The sequence below is a fragment of the Myotis lucifugus genome, unplaced genomic scaffold (genome assembly GCF_000147115.1).
Source record: "Myotis lucifugus unplaced genomic scaffold, Myoluc2.0 scaffold_6, whole genome shotgun sequence".
Taxonomy (NCBI): Eukaryota; Metazoa; Chordata; class Mammalia; order Chiroptera; family Vespertilionidae; genus Myotis; species Myotis lucifugus.
Window position 1 is genome coordinate 19,349,695 of NW_005871054.1, and position 22,712 is coordinate 19,372,406.

General features: G+C 37.5%; 1 protein-coding gene and 1 long non-coding RNA gene across 2 annotated transcripts in view; one reads left to right on the forward strand and one right to left on the reverse strand.

Moving 5' to 3' along the window:
• HEATR5B (HEAT repeat containing 5B) overlaps positions 1 to 11,619 on the forward strand; it is a 71,831-nt gene extending 60,212 nt beyond the window's left edge. Inside the window, exons 29-35 of the mRNA XM_006083455.3 lie at positions 2,016 to 2,143; positions 3,884 to 4,028; positions 4,772 to 5,038; positions 6,545 to 6,769; positions 8,531 to 8,682; positions 10,173 to 10,386; positions 10,859 to 11,619. Of these exons, the coding sequence (XP_006083517.1) occupies positions 2,016 to 2,143; positions 3,884 to 4,028; positions 4,772 to 5,038; positions 6,545 to 6,769; positions 8,531 to 8,682; positions 10,173 to 10,386; positions 10,859 to 11,163 (1,436 nt within the window). The 3' untranslated portion in view covers positions 11,164 to 11,619. The remainder of the gene's footprint in view (positions 1 to 2,015; positions 2,144 to 3,883; positions 4,029 to 4,771; positions 5,039 to 6,544; positions 6,770 to 8,530; positions 8,683 to 10,172; positions 10,387 to 10,858) is intronic.
• Positions 11,620 to 21,247: 9,628 nt separating this feature from the next.
• Positions 21,248 to 22,712, reverse strand: part of LOC106695023 — a 3,913-nt gene continuing 2,448 nt past the window's right edge. Inside the window, exon 2 of the long non-coding RNA XR_001346114.2 lies at positions 21,248 to 22,142. This is a non-coding gene — a long non-coding RNA (uncharacterized LOC106695023). The remainder of the gene's footprint in view (positions 22,143 to 22,712) is intronic.

The following is a 22,712-nucleotide window of genomic DNA, read 5'->3' on the forward strand; positions in this document are numbered from 1 at the left end:
CTTTAGAATGAAAATGAAGAACTGAAGTAGCTGTTAGGCCCAAAATCTTGTCTACCATTTTGCACAAAGAGCAATAAATTGTGGAGCTGTGACAAATTAAAGGGGTTTGGGCCAGGGGCAGTAAACTGTGGGACAGTGACTAGGAGATATATGGGAGAAACTAATGGAATATAAGGGTTGATTTAGTAGGTTTACTTACATGGGTCTATTTTGACATAGATTCCCACTGTCTGGTGATAAGAATGTTCTTTTCCTGATACCGGGAGGCACCTTTATCAGTAGACTCTATGACCTGCTTTGGAGTACAAAGAGGTCAGAGAGCTCTTTCTACACCTGCTATTTCTCAAGTACCTTCAGCTCAAAATAATTAATATGGCAAAGAGGCTTGTTTTAGTGTGGGATATTCTGGAATCCTTTATATCTTTCATTTTAAAGCTATGAAAAGTTTTACATAGCAGTTCAGAGAAGGAAAGGAGGATTTTAAGCACATTTTCTAAGTTGTTAGCTGAATTTTTAATCTAAAAATTTAATTGTTAAAAAGTACTCTAAAAATTTTAGCCATCTTGTTTAGTAACAGAGCAATATTGAATAATTTTCAAGAAGCAAAATAAACTTTTTTTCCAATAACATATTTTTTTCACTTGGCACTTAACAAATTGTTCCTTGAGGAAATAATAAAATGCAAAGTTAAAGTAAATTGGAATAAATCTTAATTTAGAATTGTTTCATTGATGTCATACATTCTATTGAAGCTCTTAGCCATTTTATATTTTTCTAGGAGGGAAAAAGGAACACAATTGGTAATGTGAAATTATAGAATTTGTCAGTAGATCTTATAAATGAAAATATGACAGTCTTCCAAAACAATGACCTCGCCCTTATCAAATTAAGAGCAGTTGTCCATGATATCCATCGTACCTCTTAAAAACTTTGTAGGTATAAAAATTTTTGGCCGAAACCGGTTTGGCTCAGTGGATAGAGCATCGGCCTGCAGACTGAAAGGTCCCAGGTTCGATTCCAGTCAAGGGCATGTACCTGGGTTGCGGGCACATTCCCAGTAGGAGATGTGCAGGAGGCAGCTGATCGATGTTTCTCTCTCATCGATGTTTCTAACTCTCTATCTCTCTCCCTTCCTCTCTGTAAAAAATCAATAAAATATATTTTTAAAAAAAATTTTGGAAACCATTTAATGAAAAGTAATTTTATAAGTTATCATAAAATTATTCTTAATGTATTATTTTTAAATGCCCTAGAAACAAAAAAAAAAGAATATTTTCTAAATCAATCTGATGACGTTCGAATTCCCCCCCTCCAATTTGATTATTAACCTAATTTTGGCAAAGCTACAATCTGTTAGTTTGGTTGCTTATTTTGAAAACGATTTTGAACTCTAAGGCATTAATAAATATATATTAAAAAGTAATTTGTAAGCCCACCAGTGTGGCTCAGTGGTTGAGCATCGACCTGTGAACAAGGAGGTCATGGTTTGATTCCCGGTCAGGGCGTATACCTTGGTTGTAGGCTGGATCCCCAGTGTGGGGTGTGCAGGAGGCAGCCGATCAATGATTCTCACTCATCATTAACGTTTCTCTTTTTTTTTAATTGTTTTTCTTTTTTTATATATAGGTTTTTTGTTTTTTTTGTTTTTTTAAATTGATTTCAGAGAGGAAGAGAGAGTTAGAAACATTAGTAATGAGAGAGAATCATTGACTGGCTGCCTCCTGCATGCCCCCTACTAGGGATCGAGCCCCATACTTGGGCATGTGCCCTTGACCGGAATCAAGCCCAGGACCCTTCAGTCTACAGGCAAATGCTGTATCCACTGAGCCAAACCAGCTAGGGCATCATCATTAATGTTTCTATCTCTCTCTCCCTCTCCCTCTCCCTTCCTCTCTTAAATAAAAAATACATATATTTTAAAGTAATTTGTAAAAATAATAGATATAGAGAAAAAAAATTGGTGTCAAAGTAATTGTATTTTATATTGACAAATGCTTTCATTTTGTACATTGCAGGTGTGAGTATACAGTTCCTTTGTTCCCCTAGACCTGAGGAGCCTACTGAACATGTTACAGCTTGTCTACAGGCCTTACATACCTTGCTAGATTCTCCTTATGCCCGGACCCATATTGCAGAAGATCAGGTACAGCCTATTTCTATAATAGATCATTAATTGTATGCTTTGTTTTCACCATATTTATCTTAAGATAATTTTCTCACATATGAAATATTATATAGTAACTAGTGGCTCCATGCACGGATTCGTGCACATTGAAAGGAAATTAATTAGAAGAAATATTTTAATATCGCTATTCACCCTTTCCCTATAATAGAAGTGTCAGAGATGAAAGAAAATTAGTAAAATGTATATGAAAATAATATATAAATTGATTAGTAAATAAACAATAACAACATGATAAAACAATAACAAAGACATGATATAAAAACAAAAACATGATATAAAAAATATTGATAAAAACAATGACTGATAAATTGATTAAACTTATTCTAATATCTCCCTGTATACTATATTAAGAGTAAAAACACTTTCAGAGTGCTTGACTAATTTCCCTTGTGATGAAGTATTTACAACTTTAACATCACATGCTCTTTGAACTGGAGAGAAAGCAACATATAACTGACCATGTCCGAAAACGGGTTCAGGTAGGAATATTCCTACTCTGTCTCGATTGGCACCAGCAAGAGCTTTATATGTATCACATTAATTTTTAAACTAGAGGCCTAGTGCACGAAATTCATGCACGGGTAGGGTCCCTAGGCCTGGCCAGTGATCAGGGTCGAACGGGGCCTTTCTTCCCCCCCAGCTTCTGGCTGCCGGCCGGGCCTTTCCTTCCCCTGGCTGCCAGCTGTTGGCCAAGGCCTTCCTTCATTCCACGCCGCCCTCTGGTGATCAGCACACGTCATAGCTAATGGTCGAACTCCCAGTTGGTCAAACTCCTAAGGGGACAATTTGCATATTAGCCTTTTATTATATAAGATTGCCAATGCACATCATATGTACAGGCTGGACGGATGGATGGTCGGTCACTTAGCCTTTTACATATATATAGATTACTCAGGGCTTTGGCTTTATCTAAGATCTCATACTGAATGTGGGGGGACCAGGCACAACTAGACTAGAGACAGTCACTATACCTTCTTTGATTTGTTCATCAACAGACAAATAAAACTAGAAATTTAAGGAATGACCTTAGTCCCAGTTTATGATTCTACTGATAAAGGACTGAAGTAATTTATAAGACTGTTAAATGAATTATGCTACTTTTAAATGTTTGAGGAAGTTTTATCTCTCACTTAATGCAAATTTTTTGCACTGGTTCAAGTACTTATCTCAACAGTTCAATAATTGACTTTTTCTAATTTGTTTATGAAACATTTAGAGGACTTTATCCATGTTATGGGATGGGTTTGATGTGGAAGGTGTGAGTAAGGGGCTTAAAGTGAGTGGTGATTATTTGTAGCTGCTGAGATGAAATGGAGAGGAACTACCTGAAGTGCCTGGAATCTCTGGTAGACACCTCTTGGGGGCTCAGTTTAGATTAAAAATCATAAACTGTAGAGTCACTGGACTCAGGCAATACTGCTTAGTTCAAGCAAGGAAAGAAATGGGAGAGTGATCATTTTTTAATATAATAATTATTTAAACATATAAATAACAAAGTAGTTTATTGACTGAAAATATGTTGGCATAAAATGTGACCATTTCTCAAAATTGTGATAGTGTTTTTATTAGCATCCTATATGTTCATTTTAGCTACCGTATTTCTTTATTTTTACATGTATATTTTCTTAGATTTCAATAATATAAATTTATCCTTTGAAATTAAAATTAATTAAATGTATCTGTATTAATTTATAATAGCTGATTGGTGTTGAGTTGCTGAGTGTTTTGCACCGCCTCTTACTGACCTGCAATCCACCATCAGTCCAGCTGCTGGTTACTGGAGTTGTACAACAGATAGTAAGAGCTGCTCAGGATTACTTGCAAGAAAAAAGAAACAGTCTAAGTAAGCACTAGAAATTGCACTAACTTTGATGTAGATTGCACTTTAATTTTTAAAACATTAATGCCAGGAAGTTTTGTGGGTTTTTGTTTTGTTTTTATCCTCACCCGAGGATGTGTATTTTTATTGATTTTAGAAATGAAGAGAGAGAGAGAGAGAAAGAAACTTTGATATAAGAGAAAAACATCCTTCAGTTGCCTCATGTATGCACCCTGACCGGGGATCGAACCCACAACCTAGGTATGTACCCTGACCAGGAATCGAACCCACAACCTTTTGGTATACGGGACAGTGCTCCAACCAACTGAGCCACCCGGCCAGGGCGCCAGGAATATTTTTTAATAAAAAAAGTTAATCAGACATTGAGAAGCTTTGCAATTGACTTTGCTTTCATTAAAAAGAACCAAATGAAATTTCTGTTAACTATTTTTCACCTTCAAAATTGTCAGCTTCATAGGGTTGAATTTATATTATGTGCTACTCGTATTATGAAATACATTTCTAATAAAAGTACCTAATAAAATTTTTCTAACTAAAAAATGGATTGTCCTTTATTTAAAAGGAGATGTCAATGAACAGAATTCCAATAAGAATTATTCTGAGAAAAGCATGTTATATCAGTTAGACATTCAGTTATAAGTTCTTTTGAAAGAATTTCTCAAATATATTTATTGCATTGTTTCAGCTACTATTTGTTTTGTGTGGGGTGTTTGCTGGAAATTTCACCAAATTTTCTTTCACCCAAGATGAAGATGACATGGAAAAAGAGTCCTGTCCTGTGCTAGGAGAAGGAGGTGACAGCGGTGGTCTTATTCCTGGGAAATCTCTTGTGTTTGCAACGATGGAGCTGCTGATGTTTATTTTAGTACGGCACATGCCACATCTCAGTACCAAGATGTCAGACTCCCCAAGTCACATAGCCTCTAAGACTCGACTGTCAGAAGAAAGTGCGCGTTTGGTGGCAGCCATAGTCACCATACTCTCTGACTTACCGTCCCTTTGTTCACCTGCTGGTACAGTATTGATCACCATTTGAAAAATGCACTAATTACGGTAGACAGAGATGGCTTGCTTTTGATTTTAAGCACTATTATGACTTATTTTCCTCTTAAATCTCAAGTGTAAAAGGAGAAGGGTTTTTTTTTTTAAGGATTTGTTTATCTTTAGGAGCCTATAAGGATTTTTAAAAACCTAAAACCCAAGATGCTCTTTTCAGATATATTTCAGACAAACTTCAACAAAGAGATAGAACCACCCTTTGAGGGAAGACATTGAATATTAGCAGATAGACGCAAGTTGAAATTACTGACCCCTTTAGTTTCTGATCTGGTTGCCACCCTTGAGCAACACTGACAAACTAAAGAATGTCAGTTATTGATTTTAGAAATGAAGAGAGAGAGAGAGAAAGAAACTTCGATATAAGAGAAAAACATCGATATAAGAGAAAAAGAGGAGAGTGACAATCAAGTCTATGAAGTAACTAAAGAAACTAGCTGAAAAGTTAGTAGCTATCTGCAGATACCTAGAGAACTGCTGAGTGGAAAAGCAGACTTCCCTGTTTAGAAAGTAGAAATCGTATCAGGAGACACAAAGGTAAATTCCAGCTTAACAAAAGCCCACAGGTGTGAAAGTAATGGTTTCTCCATCATTAGAGCTTTGCAGGGCTTTGCAGGCAGACGACAGAATGGGAGAGTGGTCACGAGAATCTTCCACTAAGTGGGAGGTTGAATTCATGACCTTGAAGCTCTTCCAGCTGCAAATTCCAGGATTCTGTCATTTCTTCTTTGCTTACCCATATAGTCTGTTTATCATTTACCTAGCTTGGTTAGGCTGACTTTAGTACACTGAAAATTGATTACACATCTAGAATTGCTACAGGATTCAACAAGTTCCTCAAATATTTCTAAAAGTATGTATATGTTAGTGTTTTCCTATCTTCCTTTCTCTTTTCATTATGAAGGGCATGGCATACTATATAGATACAATATTAGAAGTAATAAAAACAAGGCTAGTTGGAAAACGAAGGAAAATATAATTCTGTCTTCTTTGAAATAATTTGCCTCCTTCCTTCCTCCCTCCCTCCCTCTCTCCTCCCTCCTCCCTCCCTCCCTCCCTTCCTTTCTTTAATAACATCAGAGAACATTTATTGGGTAAATTACAGAGGTAGAGGAAGTAATTCCCAGAAGAAATGGGCTTAAGAAACAAGATACAGAGTTAAAGGAAGGGCCCTTGGAGCTTGGGAGTGAGAAAGCTAATGGTAAGGTGCCTGGGAGGTGGGGGTAGGAGGGGGAAGGGACAGGGAAAGGCACAGGTGTGCTCCTTGGAGGGAGAGCGCCTACATTTATTGTTTTTGTTTGAAACATTGAACTATAGTAATAGTAATGCAATAAATTTTGAATAAAAACAAGGAAAAGAAGTAATATTGAACCACAATCAATTGTAAAAAGTATAAAAAATTGAAACAGTTATAATATGGGAACTGAAATAGTGATAAAGTAACCTGATGATTTTCATTTCAGGATGTATGACAATCCTGCCCACAATTCTGTTTTTAATTGCAAGAATATTGAAAGACACAGCAATAAAGTCTGCAGATAATCAGGTTCCTCCACCAGTTAGTGCAGCTCTTCAAGGGATTAAAAATATCGTGACACTTTCAATGGCCAAAACTGAGGATACTCAAAAACAGTGGACAGCCCTCATTCGTAGCACTCTTGCATGCATTCTGGAATATTCGCAACCAGGTAACCTAATCAGACTTAAAAATTTTAATCTATAGCCTATCTGTTTCCTTATAATTAATTAATTGAATGCACTTGTGAGAAAAGTGCTGTATAACACTGAATCAGCTCAGAGAGGTGTTTTAGTCACATCTTTCAGATACGAACTTTCGTACCCTTTTCTAGATATTGACTCTAAATGTCCTTGTCTTAAAACTTAAATCCATGTTGGGAGGTGTGACATGACCTTATTATTTCCTAAGCACTTCCTTACTTTCTGGCTCAAAAATATAGCAGGCTCATCTTGTATTATCCCTGTTACTCTAGTCACAATTTAAAAACAAAATGATACTTTGCTGATAAAGAAAAAATTGCTTTCAGTGTTCCAAACTCTGAGTTATATATTTTTCTCATTTCACCTAGAGTAATATTCCAACTCTAGAATTCTCAGGTTCTTAACATTTATTGCTAAGGTTATTGTAAATTGGCTGAATCCTTTGAATTTTACATTCCTTTTTTTCTTTATATTAAGTTAGTGAACGTCTCAACTATTGTATTGTACCCTCATTATGAAATAATGTTAGCATGTCAAATGTATACATTCATAATTCTGATAAAAATTATGGTTGCATATTAGCAGTTGCCCAATTAACCCAAATTCACATATATAGAATGTTGATAAGTTCAGCTGTGGAAGAAGTGGTGATAACAAAATAGTTTACACTTCTTATTTTATACTAGAGGCCCAGCGCACAAAATTCGTGCACAGGTACAGTCCCTAGGCCTGGCCTGTGATCAGGGCCATCTTCCCCAGCTGCCTGCAGCCAGCTCCACCCCCCGCCGCCATCCACCCCCAGTTCCCCGTTCACCATCAGGTGATCAGTGCCTGACGGCCAGGGGAAGGGACCAGGAGGTCGGCTGTTCCCGCCTGTTCGCCGGCCCTGCGCCCGCCATTGGTGGCCATCAGGCAATCAAAGCCTGCCGGCCGGGGAAAGAAACCAAGAGGTGGTCAGTGTGCCTCTTAGTGACTGGTCCAGCAGTCATTTGGGTCATTCTACCATTAGGGTCAATTTGCATATTACCCTTTTATTATATAGGATGTTTAGTAGTGTTGTTCTTTAGAATAACAAGACATATTTCCTGTATTTTTAATTACTTACTATATTTTTATTCAGTTATATTTATTCCTGAATAAATTATTGAAATAGTAAGAAATTCTTTAAAATTCTAAGAGTAATGTCTTTAGGAAATTGTGCAAGATTTTTTTGTTTATGGTTGTGTAGAATTTATAGGAAGGTGATACCACTAAGAAAAGTCTACTCTGGATTTTTAAATTACTCAGAATATCTTATCAGAATCATTTACTTTGTCGGAAGGAGAGAGGTTTGGAAATGTTTGATTAATCTAAACTCAAAAAAAGTTAAATGACTTTTAAATAATTTTATATTTTCATGTTATCTTTCATATGTAAATAAGCTTTCCCTATTAGAGTTCTTCTTAGGATTTATGCCTGAATTTTTTTCAATCACTATTGTACCATCCAGAAAAACAAGGAAAAAACTTAAATATAGAACTTCTAATAAAATATCCACTATTTCCTCAATAATAGATGAGTTGTACTCATAAAGTTATTTCTGGACTATATTAGAATTAAGGCACACACTGCTATAAATGTTGTTGGGGGGAGAGAGGTTATTGTTCAAGATGGAAATTCCAAAACATTTGAGAAACAGCACATTGCTTTCTTTTCATATTTTTCTATATTTCATTATTCATCTGTTTCAGAGGATTCCATGCCTATGCCTGATGAAGTAAGCATGCTCACGGCAATAGCGCTCTTCCTGTGGTCTGCTAGTAGTGAAATAATAGGAGTCCAGTCATTACAGAATGGCTGCATGAACAGGTTCAAAAACGCGTTAAACTCATGTGACCCATGGGTAAGTTGTACTTAAAACAAGCATAGAGGGGTGGAGGGGTCAGTGGGAATAAAAAACAATAAAAAAGGGGACATCTGTAATACTTTCAACAATAAAAATAAATTTAAGAAAAACACAAGCATAGAGGTAAATTTTCCACTTCATCAGGAAAAGTTCAGGTTGATTCATGAAAATGTACGATCTAGCAAATGAAAAACCTTAGTATTTGCTCTATAGCTTTTAAACAGAAAAACTCAAAAAGATCAGTAGGTTCAGACACTAGGAGGACTTATATTTATATTTATTTACATATGCAAAAATTCTCCAATATTTAAAATATTTGGTTAACCCTGGCTTATACTGGTAAAAACTACATGAATCTATGATTATATTTTTCACTGTTTACTTAATGATACCAAGGGCATTAAAAGATAAATTTATTTTATTACATGTTTTAATGAACCAATTGGAAACTTTAGTTTTTCCAGAAAATAAGTTTTATTGTTTCACAATGTTAAAGTCTAAACTAATGTTTCTCAAACCTGCTACACATCCAAAAAAATCAGTTTAGTAACATGATCCTAGACTTACTGCTATGTTCCTGAATCAGAGATCTGTATTTTTAAAACATCCCCTGGGTATTTATTTCCAGCAAGGTTTGGCAACTTCTCTTCAAGCAAAGTGCTGAAACAGTTTGATTCCACTGTTTGTCCCAGATGTTAATGGACCTTCCTTTCTTCCTTTTTTTTTTTTTTAATTAATCTAAAGTCTTTCTAATCTAAAATGGAGCCATTGAGACCTTACTTCCCAGGCCTAGAAACTTAAATTGGCATAAGCAGTCATTTCCAGGGAATTCAAATGGATTTGAGGTGTCTGAGCAATATATTTTTATAGCTTTGTTTGACGTCATTCAGTTATTAGCCTTCTTGTTAAATAGGTTAATGTAGGAGGGACAATTGTAAAATAAAGAAGAATTAAAAGCAGAAATTAAAATTTCTGGTTACTAGCTTCTTCCAAACTATGGAAATATACAAATTATATAAGCATGGTAATTTGGCAATTAGACTATAAGTAATATTTATTTGATTAATTTATTTTCAGTTACTTTTATTTAGTTAGCATATTAGAAGTTTCTTTATTCTACTTCATTTCTGTAAGTAAAAAATGGCATTAATTTGTCCTGCATTTCTATTTTCATTCTGCACTGTCACATCTTTTCAGTATATATTAAGATGCAACGTGCCCTAGCCAGGTGGCCCAGTTGGTTGGAGCATCATCCCCTACACCATAAGGTTGTGGGTTTGATTCCCTGGTCAGGGCAAGTACAAGAGGCAACCAATCGATGTTTCTCTCTCACATTGATGTTTCACTCTCTTTCTCTCTTCTTCCCTCTATCTCTAAAAAAAAAGTGTCCTCGGGTGAGGATTAAAAAAAAAAAAAGATGCAATGTGATTGTACAGTAAATAAGAACTATCACACATGTTAAGTAATACAATGATTTTCTTATATAGGTTCAAGCCAAATGTTACCAGCTTCTCCTCTCAGTCTTTCAACATTCCAATCGTGCCCTTTCAACTCCCTACATCCATTCATTAGCTCCAATAGTAGTTGAAAAGCTAAAAGCTGTTGAAAGAAACAGACCAGCCAGTAACACAGAACTTTTAGCTGTTCAAGAAGGAATCAAAGTTCTTGAAACATTGGTTGCTCTTGGGGAAGAACAGAACAGTAAGTATTTTCTTATAAAAGCCACTAGTCTAAAATGAAGATCATCTGTGTGTGTGTGTGTGTGTATGTATATGTAAATATATGTATATGTATATATATGTATATATATACATATATAAATCTTATTTGATATTAGACACAGATTATTGCAACAGTAAAACTAAATCTAAGGCTAATGCTATGCAAAACCCAAAGGTAAATGGTAAATGTTTACTAAAGATAAACTAAAGGTGAAAAGTAACTATATATGTAAAATGTACAGTCTTAACAGGCCTGGTTTCCAGTCCTGGCATAACTTGGGCATTTAGTAAATATTAATATTAAGTGTGAGTTATTATTGAGGTCTAAAGTAGGTTTTGCATGTTTACTTATATTTTATTATAATTCAAACTACTGTGCCTAGTTTTAAAAATGAAGTTTACTGTAATTTTCAGATTCGTGATCATCTTAAGACTAACTTTATTATTTGCAGGAGTCCAGTTACTTGCTCTTTTAGTTCCCACTTTGATTTCTTACCTGCTGGATGAAAATGCTTTTGCTTCAGCAAACGCAGCCTCCAAAGATCTGCATGAGTTTGCACTCCAGAATTTAATGCATATTGGACCTCTGTATCCACATGCTTTCAAGACAGTAATGGGAGCGGCTCCCGAGTTGAAAGTACGTTTGGAAACTGCTGTTCGAGCAAGCCAAGCCAGCAAAGCTAAAGCAGCTACCAGGCAGCCAGCCCCTGCCGTACATTCTGCACCAACAATTAAGCTAAAAACAAGTTTTTTTTAATTTTCTATTCCATTCATCTCAACTAGGAGCTAATTAGTGATAGCCACTGCATCATTCCAGGCTATAGGTTTTACTTTATTTGTACATTGGTATTACATGCTTCTAGGTAAGTTAAGTGAAATAATGCTCAGGTTGTTTTCTGGTTTTGAAGGAGTGATTTTTTTTTTTTATTATGTGGTGAATGTACTTTCATTTTTCTCCTAATAGTGTTTCTCTTTTATTATTTAATTTATTTTTTAAACACTGAGTCAGTCTTTTAAATTTAAATGCTAAAAACAATTGTATCATGTAGCTGGGCTACCTATTGATATTGTCAAGCACTCAGCATCTGTCATGAAAAATTTAATTGAAAAACAGAATGTAAATTTTGAAGTTAGCAAAATAATGTAAAATGTCTGTTTTGTGGTGTACATATTATGAATAAAGTCGCATTTTCTTATCATTTCTCAAAATGTCCTTACCTTTCTGATATGTCTCTTTATTTTCATATTAGACTAGAGGCCCGGTGCATGAAATTCGTGCACGGGAGGGGGGTGTCCCTCAGCCCAGCCTGCACCCTCTCCAATCTGGAACCCCTTGGGGGATGTCCGACTGTCGAGCCTAAACCAGCAGTCAGACATCCCTCTCACAATCCGGGACTGCTGGCTCCTAACCGCTCGCCTGCCTGCCTGCCTGATTGCCCCAACCGCTCCCTTGCCGGCCTAATTGACATCTAACTGCTCCCCTGCTGGCCCGATCACCCCAACTTCCCTCCCTTGCCAGCCCGATCACCCCCAACTGCCCTCCCCTGCAGACCCAGTTGCCCCCAACTGCCCTCCCCTACCAGCCCGGTCATCCCCAACTGCCCTCCCCTGCCAGCCATCTTATGGTGGCCATCTTGTGGCGGCCATCTTGTGACAACGTCACACGAAGGCATCTCGTGTGATGCCACCTAGGCTTTTATTATATAGGATTATGGAATTATGCTTGTATATATTTTAGTTGTTAACTAAATTAAAACATTCACTTAAGATCCATTAAAATATTTCAGGTGTGGAATAATATTCTGCCTTTTGTTTTAATGGCTAAAATTTGGCCTCGGTTATGTTACATAATTATAGAGCCTCAAGTTCTGGCTATGATGTCTAGTTTCATTCATCAAATATTTACTGAGTGCCTATTGTGTATAGTGCTGCAGAACATACAAAAATGAATTAGTCATAACTATAGTTATGCTAGTATCCAATGCAATGGGATTTTACCATATCAAACATATAATTGAGGAAATCAATGTTTGCCACAGAGTTTAGAAAATTTTAAACATCAAGTTTACCAGTGTTACATTCCTTGAGCTATCGCCCCACAACCTTTCCATTTCTCCTTTACCTTACATTAACACTAATCTGTCTATTGATTCTCCTATTATGAACATTTCATATAAATGGAATCATATAATATATGGTCTTTTGTGACTGGCTTTTTGACTTAACTTAATTTTTAAGGTTCATCCATGTGATAGCTTACATCAGTACCTGATCCCTTTTTATGGCTGGATAATGTTCCATTGTGTGAATGCCACAGTTTCTTTATCCTTTCAATAGTTAATGAACATTTGGGTTGTTTTCACCGTTTGCTTTTTATTAATAATGCTGCTGTGAACAATTGTTTAAAAGTTTTGGGCTAGACATATATTTTCATTTCTTTCAGGTATATACCTAGGAGTGGATTTGCCTACTCAATGGTAATTGTTCAACATTTTAAGGAACTGCTGGACTGTTTTCCCATTCATTGTTTCTTCTAGACATAACCCCTTTTTAGTCACCTATTTTTAATGTATTTTTGTTTCTGCCTTGGCTATTTTCTGATGTTCTTTATACTTCCCAGGCTTTTTCCATAATTTACCGCTTTGCAGTAGACTGCGTCATGTATTAGCAATGATTGTTTCATTTTTCTTCCCCCCCTCATTCTTTCTCTTCCTCTCTTCCCCCGTACTAGTACATCTTTATACTTTCTATAAACTCTTCTGCACCATTTACAACTTCTAGTTTCCTGAGATTATCTCCATAAAAGATTTGTTTGAAGAATTATATTTTAAAATTTGTTTCATCACTCAACTGTGAGATTTTCCTGAGTCATATTTACTTGAATAGGAATATCCAGTATCAAGAAGCTAAGAGGAGAAGCATTGTGTTAGCCAACAGATTCTTTCAGAAGATTAATCTGAGCAGTTTTAACATGATAAGAAATAAAGTACCCTCTATTTGCTTTCCAAATTCTTATTAACCAATATAGTACATTTGAATTCTCAATTTAATTAGAAAGAAGGAATCTCGGAAATCAAGTGTTCCTGTTCTAATAGGTTCTGCCATCAGCCAGGGATAGAACTTTGGACAACCTAACCCTTTGGGGGCTTCAGTTTCCCCATCTATACAATGAGGAACATTTACTAGGTATTCTATGATCTTTCGTACATCTGAAAAGTACATACGTCTACTTATCCTGCCTTTTTTTTTTTTAAGTTATGAGAATGACTCTTTGGCCAATTCTTTAATATTAGCACACCATATTATTTAGTCTAAATAGTTTTTACATGTATATAAAATTGCTGTGACACTATAAATTCACAGAAGTTAAAATACTGTAGATTATCACTTTGAAGAAAAACTGACATTTCTGTTGGGTGTCAGGCACTGTGCTTGAACTTGATATCCCTTGTTTCTTTTCATTCAAACAATGCTGAAAGATGGATACAATTAGCCCAGTTTTCAAAACACATTTAATCATATGGATTACTATGCCTCACATTTTCTTCATTCTTAATTGGAATTTTCAGGTTGGAGCCAGAAATGGCTGGAGTACAGCTATAAATAAATGTCTTGCCTTAATGCTTTCCATCAGATGGATTCTTTTTTAAACCCAATCCAATCATTACAAACCCACTTATAATTCTAAGGGCTTATGGAGTTATTATTTATGGAGTTCACAGAATTTTACTTAACTAAATGGGAACTGCGTGTCTTAATCATAATTTAGAAAAATTATCCTGAGCTAAGTTTTTGGTGCTATCAGTAAACTAAGGTGAGACCCATGCATGCACAAGTGACCAGTCCAACTACTGTTTGTTTTCCCCCAGGAGACCATATTCACAGCCTGGGTTCCCTATCCACGTTATTTGTCTCTTTTTGCTGTTAGAACTCAGGGGTTTTCATTTCAAGCATTGTTTTTCTCATACACATATACTTGTTTGCCCCCCCCCCCCCGACTTAATGTGAGTCAAAAGAATCCATGAAAATTTAAGTGAGCTTGTTTAACTTTTCCAACTTTAAAAAAATATATTTTTTTAAATTGATTTCAGAGAGGAAGGAAGAGGGAGAGAGATAGAAACATCAATGATGAGAGAGAATAATTGACTGGCTGCCTCCTGCATGCCCCCTACTAGGAACCAAGCCCTACTGGAAACCTGCACATGTGCCCTGACCGGGAATTGAACCATGACATCCTGGTTCATAGCTCCATGCTCAACCATTGAGCCACACCAACCTGGCTAAGTTTTCCAACTTTTAACTTGGATTATCCTCTCTTTAAATCTCGTCCTTTCATATTTTTTTGTCATAACTATGAAGGAATAGTATGAAATATGGTATGATAGAAAGTAATAAGCAGGGATTCCTTCCTTCCTTAGGGTTGTCTGGAGTCCTGGCCTCTCTCCTCTTCAGACTTGCATATGTGACTACCCACCATTAGTTGTCTCAGAAGCTCCACAAACTCAATTAATTTACAATGGAACTCTTCACCTCCTTATCTAACACCTTCTAAACTCACAATCTCCCAGTAAACAGTGCAACTCTTTATTTTGGGTAGCCATCTGTAAGCCCTAGCTTCATCCATGACTCTTACAACTTATGCTTTCACTATCCTAGTGCATCACCATGTTTCCTAAATATCTGATCAAATCCCTCCATGTGTCGTTATAGCCATTTTAACCATCCTAATCCAAATCAACACATTTGGTTGCAGTATAACAAAGTGGCCAGTGTGGGTGGTAGGGTCAGTTTGCCTGGGGTGGAATCTGGCTCTGTCACTTACAAGTTGCGTAACTTTGGGCAAGTCACTTGTCCTTTTGTGCCTAGTTTCTGCATCTGTAAAATGGGAGCAATAATAATACCTATCTTACAGAGTAGCTGTGGATTAAATGAGTTAATATTTGCAAAGGACCTTAACATGGTACCTGACCTTTAGAAAACAATTCAGAAGTGTTAACTATAACTGTATTTCCCCACACAGAAATGGAAATGATCTTTATAAATTCAAATCTGATACCTCACTGAAAACTTTAGTTTTGGTAAAGTACCTTACCATAAAGACTAATTCCTAAGGTGACCCTCAAGTCCCTGCATCATCTGGCACCTGCCTACTTCATTTACCTCCTCATTTTATTTCATTTGGACCGATGGCCATTTGTCCTGTCCCTATATGTCAAATGAAAGTAATGTTACTACTTATCTCGTGGGGGTGTTGTAAGGGCATAAATGCATTATTAAAATGCATTATTTTAATTGAGTAAATGCTCAGAAAGTACGGGCTATTAAAATAATTGTTCTTTCCTCTTGTTCTTTATTGTTAGCTGTATTGGACTTCTTTCAAGATATCAAATGCACAGTGTACTTTTCTTCCTAAGGTGTTTGAATTTTGCTTAAAAATCTCTATCCTACCTTCCAGCTAATTTATACTCTTGCTTCACAGTTAATCTGATTACATTCTCATAAAAATGTTGCAGCATTAATTTGATTATTGCCATATATTAAAAACCATATTGTTTAAATTATCGTTTTCTCCTAAAATGAAAATGTATGTATTAGCTCAACTTTAAATACTCATTGGTTATAATGTTACACATTATGAGTTCATGGGAAAGTGTCTCTGAGCTGGTTCAAACCACTCCTTCTCTTGTTACTTCATGTCCTGCAGCTGGGGGAAATCTGGGGAAGGAGATAACATGGATAATGGTAGAATTTTCCATTACAGAGAACAACGGCAAGTGCTAAAATTAACACGGATTGGACAACAAACAGTAGGATATTGAGGACCTGCGGAGCAGAGGGAGTGAAATGTAGTACATGCAAAATAAGTTAAATCTTGTTTGAAAAAGTAAGAAAACACAGGTCTTCAAGAATTAAAACAAAAATGTGCTGGACATCCTTAACCTGATTCGTTTTTCTTGCTTTTCTGGCACAAAGCCCAGATTCCAACCCCGCCCCTTCCCACCACCACCACCACCATGTTTATTTTAAAAAGTACCATATTTGAATTATTTTGAGAACTGAATTTATGTTAAAGAACTATTAGACAGGAGTTGGGGGTTGCTATTCTGGGCAGTTCAAGCCTAAAAGAAGGTTGGGTGTTTTCTGCTGAGAAAAGGTTCCACATGGAAACGACTGTGTCTCTGTTGCATAGTTGGCAGGAATAGCCAGCTTATACAAATGTTCCCCTCTCTCCCCACCACACGGTTATTTTTATGCAATGGAGATTACATTAATTGTTTGAAATTTAGTTCCTGCCTCAGAAATGGGAGCACCATGGTTATTTTAAGAAAAAAGAACAAGAAAATCTGTTGAGTAGAGCTTTCATTCACTTAAAATTTTGAAAGAGAAAGTTAAGAAGCAAGGAGTGGAGTTGATAGGGAGAAAGGAAAGGACTGTGTTCAAAACCAGTTTATCTTTGCTTACAGACGAAATAGAATCTTAAGTTGCTCACCATCAATATTCCAAGAGAAGTCTCACTAAGCTTCAGAGCTCTATTATCATTTTAGTGTCCCCCTGTGTTAGAGATTTAGATTTGTTAAAGCTATCCTGATTTTTTTGCCCAGCCGGCGTGGCTCAGTGGTTGAGTGTCAACCCACAAACCAAGAGGTGACTGGTTCCATTCCCAGTCAGAGCACATGCCCGGGTTTTGGGCTCTATCCCCAGTAGGGGGATGCAGGAAGCAGCCAATCCATGATGTTTCTCTCACTGATGTTTCTATCTCTCTATCCCTTTCCTTTCCTCTCTCTTTAAAATCAATAAAAACATTTTAAATGTTTTTAAAGCTATCCTGAAATATTAGCCACTAGAATATTAAAATTTTGTTTAGTTGAATTTATTAAAAAGCATTAAGTAAAATAAAATTTAATTTTAAAATTAAAACTAGGCAACTCTCTAGTTTCAAAAGGAAATATTAGTAATAATAATAATAATAATAATAATAATAAATGATAGAGGCTATTTTCTCATCCTCTCACAAGACTGTAATGTAGATTTAATTCTTGAATTCCAAGAAAAAATTTAGAAATAGAATTCTTTCACTTCCCAACTTGTGTTTGGCTGTTTCCCCAACCCAGTCATTACCAGACTTCAAATCTAGGGAGTAAGTTTGGAGGTTGAGGAATCAGAGAAGCAAAGACTGGCCCCATGAAGCAGCATAGGCAGAAAGGAGAGGTGAAATTAGGAAGTGGGTAGATGGTAGAGGAGGGTGATAAACAGTGGGCTATTGCACATTCCTCTTTCCCAAAGTTCCATTCATCCTAGCTTCTCACCAGTCAAATTGTCTACTCTTAGTTTTGTCTTGGCAGAATTCTGAAAGAGCTATCCAATTCAATTTGAATCCTTTTCTTTGAGCAGTTAAGAGTCAGAGACCCAAATAATAGGTCATCTGGAATCTTTTTCTTTTTGTTTTTTTTTTTTTAAAGGATTTCCAATGGATGCAAATTGACAATTTAGAGATGCAACTTGCAGATTTTCTTTTTTTTTTTTAAAACATATTCCATTGATTTTTTTTTACAGAGATGAAGGGAGAGGGATAGAGAGCCAGAAACATCGATGAGAGAGAAACATCAATCATCTGCCTCCTGCACACCCCCCACCGGGGATGTGCCTGCAACCAAGGCACATGCCCTTGACCGGAATCGAACCTGGAACCTGGGACCCTTCAGTCCGCAGGCCAACGCTCTATCCACTGAGCCAAACCGGTCAGGGCTCTTTTTCTTTTTTAAATAGCCACTCATTTTAATGAAAAACTAAAAAGAGAACACAGATGAATTATTTGTCATTTTGTAGAACTATAGTCCCCACCCTAAAAAGCACACATATAAAAAAAAAATAGCAAACACTCCAATTATCAAAATAACATATTAGTATTTCATAATTTTTCACTTTAAACTGGGTACACTGATATATAAATCAACATTTTGATAGCTGCTCTCTGCGCTTGGAAAAGAAACACTTTTTTGTGTCACTGGCTTAAGTAATTATAAAATGAAACAATCAGGAAATCAGCAATACCTTGAGGTCTGAGGTTTAATGGTTGGGCATAGACATTAATTTTTAAAAAGATTATTTTAGCTCAGCTGAATTAAAGTTCTGAATAGGGAATGAGAAAGCAAAAAGTAAAGCTATGGAGCCCCTAGTATTTAAATTTTACACGTTATTTCAGCTAGTCATATGAATAAACTATTACAATAAAAGCCATCATTCAGTATATACTGTATGTCAGAAACTGTGCTACGGGATTCACATTTCTTCTCATTTAATCTTCACAGTGACTTTATAAGGTAAATATTATTCCCATATTAAAAATGAAGGAAGTGCAGTAGAAAGAGGTAAAACCACTTGTCCAAGATTTCCAGATTTGGAAAACTGTAGAATGGGGAATAAAATGTAGGTTTAGCTAGTTATAAATGTCATTTCTAGTTATTCATTTTTTAAGAATATTTTTTTTAAAATAAAAAACATTTTTGCTGTAGTGTCTGAGAATACATTGAGAGGGGTCTTCTGGGGTACCTGCAACGTTCTGCTTCATGATCTGGGTGATGGTTACATTGAATATTTCAGTGAGGTGTTCACTTACCACTTGTGTGCTTTTCTGTATATGTTATATGCTATAAAGTGTTTACTTAAAGAAGTGTAATTCATGCTAAATACAGCAAATGTGACAGACGGATAAGCACAAAGAGGAAATAAATTCAAGGGTCTTTTGTGGTTCCATACACATTTTAGGATTGTTTGTTTTATTACTGTGAAAAATGTCATTGGGGTTTTGATAGAGATTGCATTGAATCCGTAGATTGCTTTGGGTAGTGTGGACATTTGCACAATATTAATTCTTCCAATCCATGAGCACAGAATATTTTTCCATTTATTTGTGTCTTCTTCAATTTCTTTTCTTAATGTCTTATAGTTTTTAGTATATATATGTCTCTCCTTGGTTACGTTTATCCCTGAATATTTTATTCTTTTTGATGCAATTGTAAATGGGATAGTTCTCTAAATTCCTCTTTTTGATAGTGCATTATTAGTGTACAGAAATGCAATAGATTTTTGTTATTGATTTTGTATCCAGTAATATTCCTTAATTCATTTATTAGTTCTAAGTTTTTTGATGGGGTATTCAGGGTTTTATATGTATACTATCATGTCATCTGTAAATAGTGAGTTTTACTTCTTTCTTTTCAATTTGGATGTCTTTTATTTCCTTTTCTTGCCTAATTGCTCTGGCTAGGACTTCCAATACTATATTGAATAAATATAGCAACAATGGGCACCCTTATCTTGTTTCTGAGCTTAGAGGAAAAGCTTTCAGCTCTTCTCCATCAAGTAGAATGTTATTTTGGGGCTTGTCATATATAGCCTTTATTATGTTGAGGTATGTCCCCTTATACCTGCTTTGCTATCATAAATGGATGTTGAATTTTGTCAAATGCTTCTTATGCATCTATTCAGATGATCATGATTTTTATTTTTCATTAGAGGCCCAGTGCACAAAAATTCATGCACTTGGGGGGTTCCCTCAGCCCGGCCTGCACCCTCTCGCAGTCTGGGAGCCCTCGGGGGATGTCTGACTGTTGGCTTAAGCCGAAGTCTGGCCTCCCTCTGCGACCAGCGGGCTGATTTATGGATGGCGCTGGGCGAGTGGCCAGCCCTGCCCCCCATCACCCTTCCACCGCCGCCCTCTCCCTCTGCCCATTGGCACCTGCCTTGGCTGGCCTGGTGCCACCCGCTCGCTGGCCCCACCCCCTGCCAACCGGTAGTTCTGCTGTTCGGTCGATTTGCATGTTAGGCTTTTATCAATAGGATTCTTAATGTGGTGTATCACATTGACTGATTTGTGGATGTGGAACTGCCTTGCATCCGTGAACAAAACCCACTTGATCAGTGTTTGATCTTTTTAATGTATTGTTTAATTTTCTTTAATATTTTGTTGAGGGTTTTGGCACCTATTTTCATCAGGGATATTGGCCTCTAATATTCTCTTCCTGTGTTGTCCTTGTCTAGTGTTGTAGTCAGGGTGATGCTGACCTCCTAAAATGAGTTTGGAAGCATTCCCTCCTTTTCTATGTTTTGGAAGAGTTTGAGGATTGGTATTAATTTTTTGTTGAATGTTTGTTCGAATTCACCAGTGAAGCCATCTGGTCCTAGACTTTTCTGATTACTGATTCAATCTCCTTATAGTACTCTGCTCAGATTCTCTATTTCTTCATGATTCAGTCTTGGTAGGTTGCATGATTCTAGAAATTTATCCATTTCTTCTAGGCTGTCCAATTTGACCGATAATTGTTCATAGTAGTTTCTTATGATCTTTTGAATTTCTGTGGTAATAGTTGTAATAGCTCTTCTTTCATTTCTGACTTTCTCTTTTTTTTGTGTGAAACTAGATGATTTATGGGTTACTCAAAAGCTACCATTTAGTTTAATTATATTTAATAGTGTGTTATGAATTTATTTAAATGAATTGTCAGATGTCTTTTATTAGAGAAAAAATAGCCTTTAACATTAAAAATCTCTAAGATTACTTAAATCCTTCAAAAAAAAAAAAAAGATGCCGTTGTTGCATTATTGTCCCCTTGGAACTGTTGTAGGTCTGATAAGAGAGGAGGCAACGTTAGTGAAAAGGCCAGTGAACTAGCAGTCAGGAATACTGGTTTCTAGTTTTGCCTGTGCCACCGAATAAAAACCTCATTGTGGACAAGTCTCAACTTCTTTGAACTTCAGTTTCTTGAGCTGTAAAATGAGAGGATTGGGCAGTATCTCAAAGGACACTTACCGCCAAAATAATTATGACCCAGGGGATTCGCCCAGGTATCAAACTTTTATTATAATAAAGAGTGAATTAATGAAACAGAAACATTCAATATTATAGGAGAATAGAGCTTGCCACTGTTATTGGCAGACACCATGTGTTTCCTGCCCTTTCCACAAGCAGCCATGGGAAGGGAAGCGACAGGGGAGAGGGACAGGATGTCCTTCCTTGACATGTCACTCATCAGCCTATATCTTTACATTTTTTTCATGGCCATCAGATCTGGTATTTCAGAAGTCCATCCCACAGAACAAAAAAAAAACTACAAATAACTTGTGATGAAGACCAAATAAGTGCTTAATTTCATTTGCATTTGTTATATACTTTTCCAAATGTGTTCCTTTCATTATGGTTGTGGCCTGCACGTACAGTGACATTTCAGGGGCTTGGGGAGGGGTAACATTTGCACAGAAACGGCTGCAGGAACTCCGGCTGCAGGAACTCCGGCTCCTTTGGGAGGCTGGCGCTGTTGCCCGTTTGCAGGTGAACCGTGGAGAAACGGGACCGGACAAGTGAAAAGGGAGCCGTGCCTGGGAACCTGAGACAGTTCCAGGGAGCAGAAAGGGACTTTGTTTTCTTGGGGCAGCGTAGCTCTAAGGCTCCGGGAGGTCGATGATACACTTGCCAACTTCCCTTTGAGGACAGGAAATGTCATTTATCTCAATAGTCCCAGCGACAGATATAACTGGTAATCAAACAGTTGTTGAATTGAGTAAAAACTGCGCGGGAATAAGGTGGGGGAAAGGAGACCGACATAACATAGCCTCGGATATCTGCAACTTTTAAAGATTTACTGCAAGATTAACCACAAAGGGCAAGCGACTTCAGCGGAGCACTTTTTCAACGAGGTGTCAACAAAGCAGCATAGGAGAGAGGGGCGATCGGAGCTCCTTTGAAGTGAAAACAGACCCCGCAACAGGCTTGAACCCCTGAGTGAACACGGGAGAAGCGACAGCGAGGGGCAGATGGCAGGAGCGAGTGTCCAGGTCGGAGAAACACTCAGGTCGGAGACGGGCAGAGAGGGCTCAGTGCAGGAGCCGGGCCGGAGCAGCTCGCTTTGCGCTTGTTTCCTAACAGAACTACCAGGAAGCCCTAAGAGAAGTGCAGCTCGGGCGGGTAGACTGGCCTGAGAACTTCCGTGTGTGTGTGGGTGTGCAACAGGGAGCGCCGCCCGCGCACTTCCGCGTGGGAGGGAGCCTGGCGCGCGGCCCGGCTGCGCCCGCCCCGCCCTTCGGAAACCCGCACACCCCGCGGGAGCTGCCCCACCGCCCGGGGCAGGAAAGGGGCGGGGCCGCGCGCGCGCCGCAGCCCCACAGGCCGCCTCCGCCGAGCCCGCCGTCGCCACGCCCCCGGACTACATGTCCCAGCATGCCGCGCGCCGCTCGCGCGCCGTAGTTGACCCATTTCCCGGCCCGTCCCGGGCTGCGGCCGGCCCCCGCGCCGAGGCGGCTGCTCCCTGC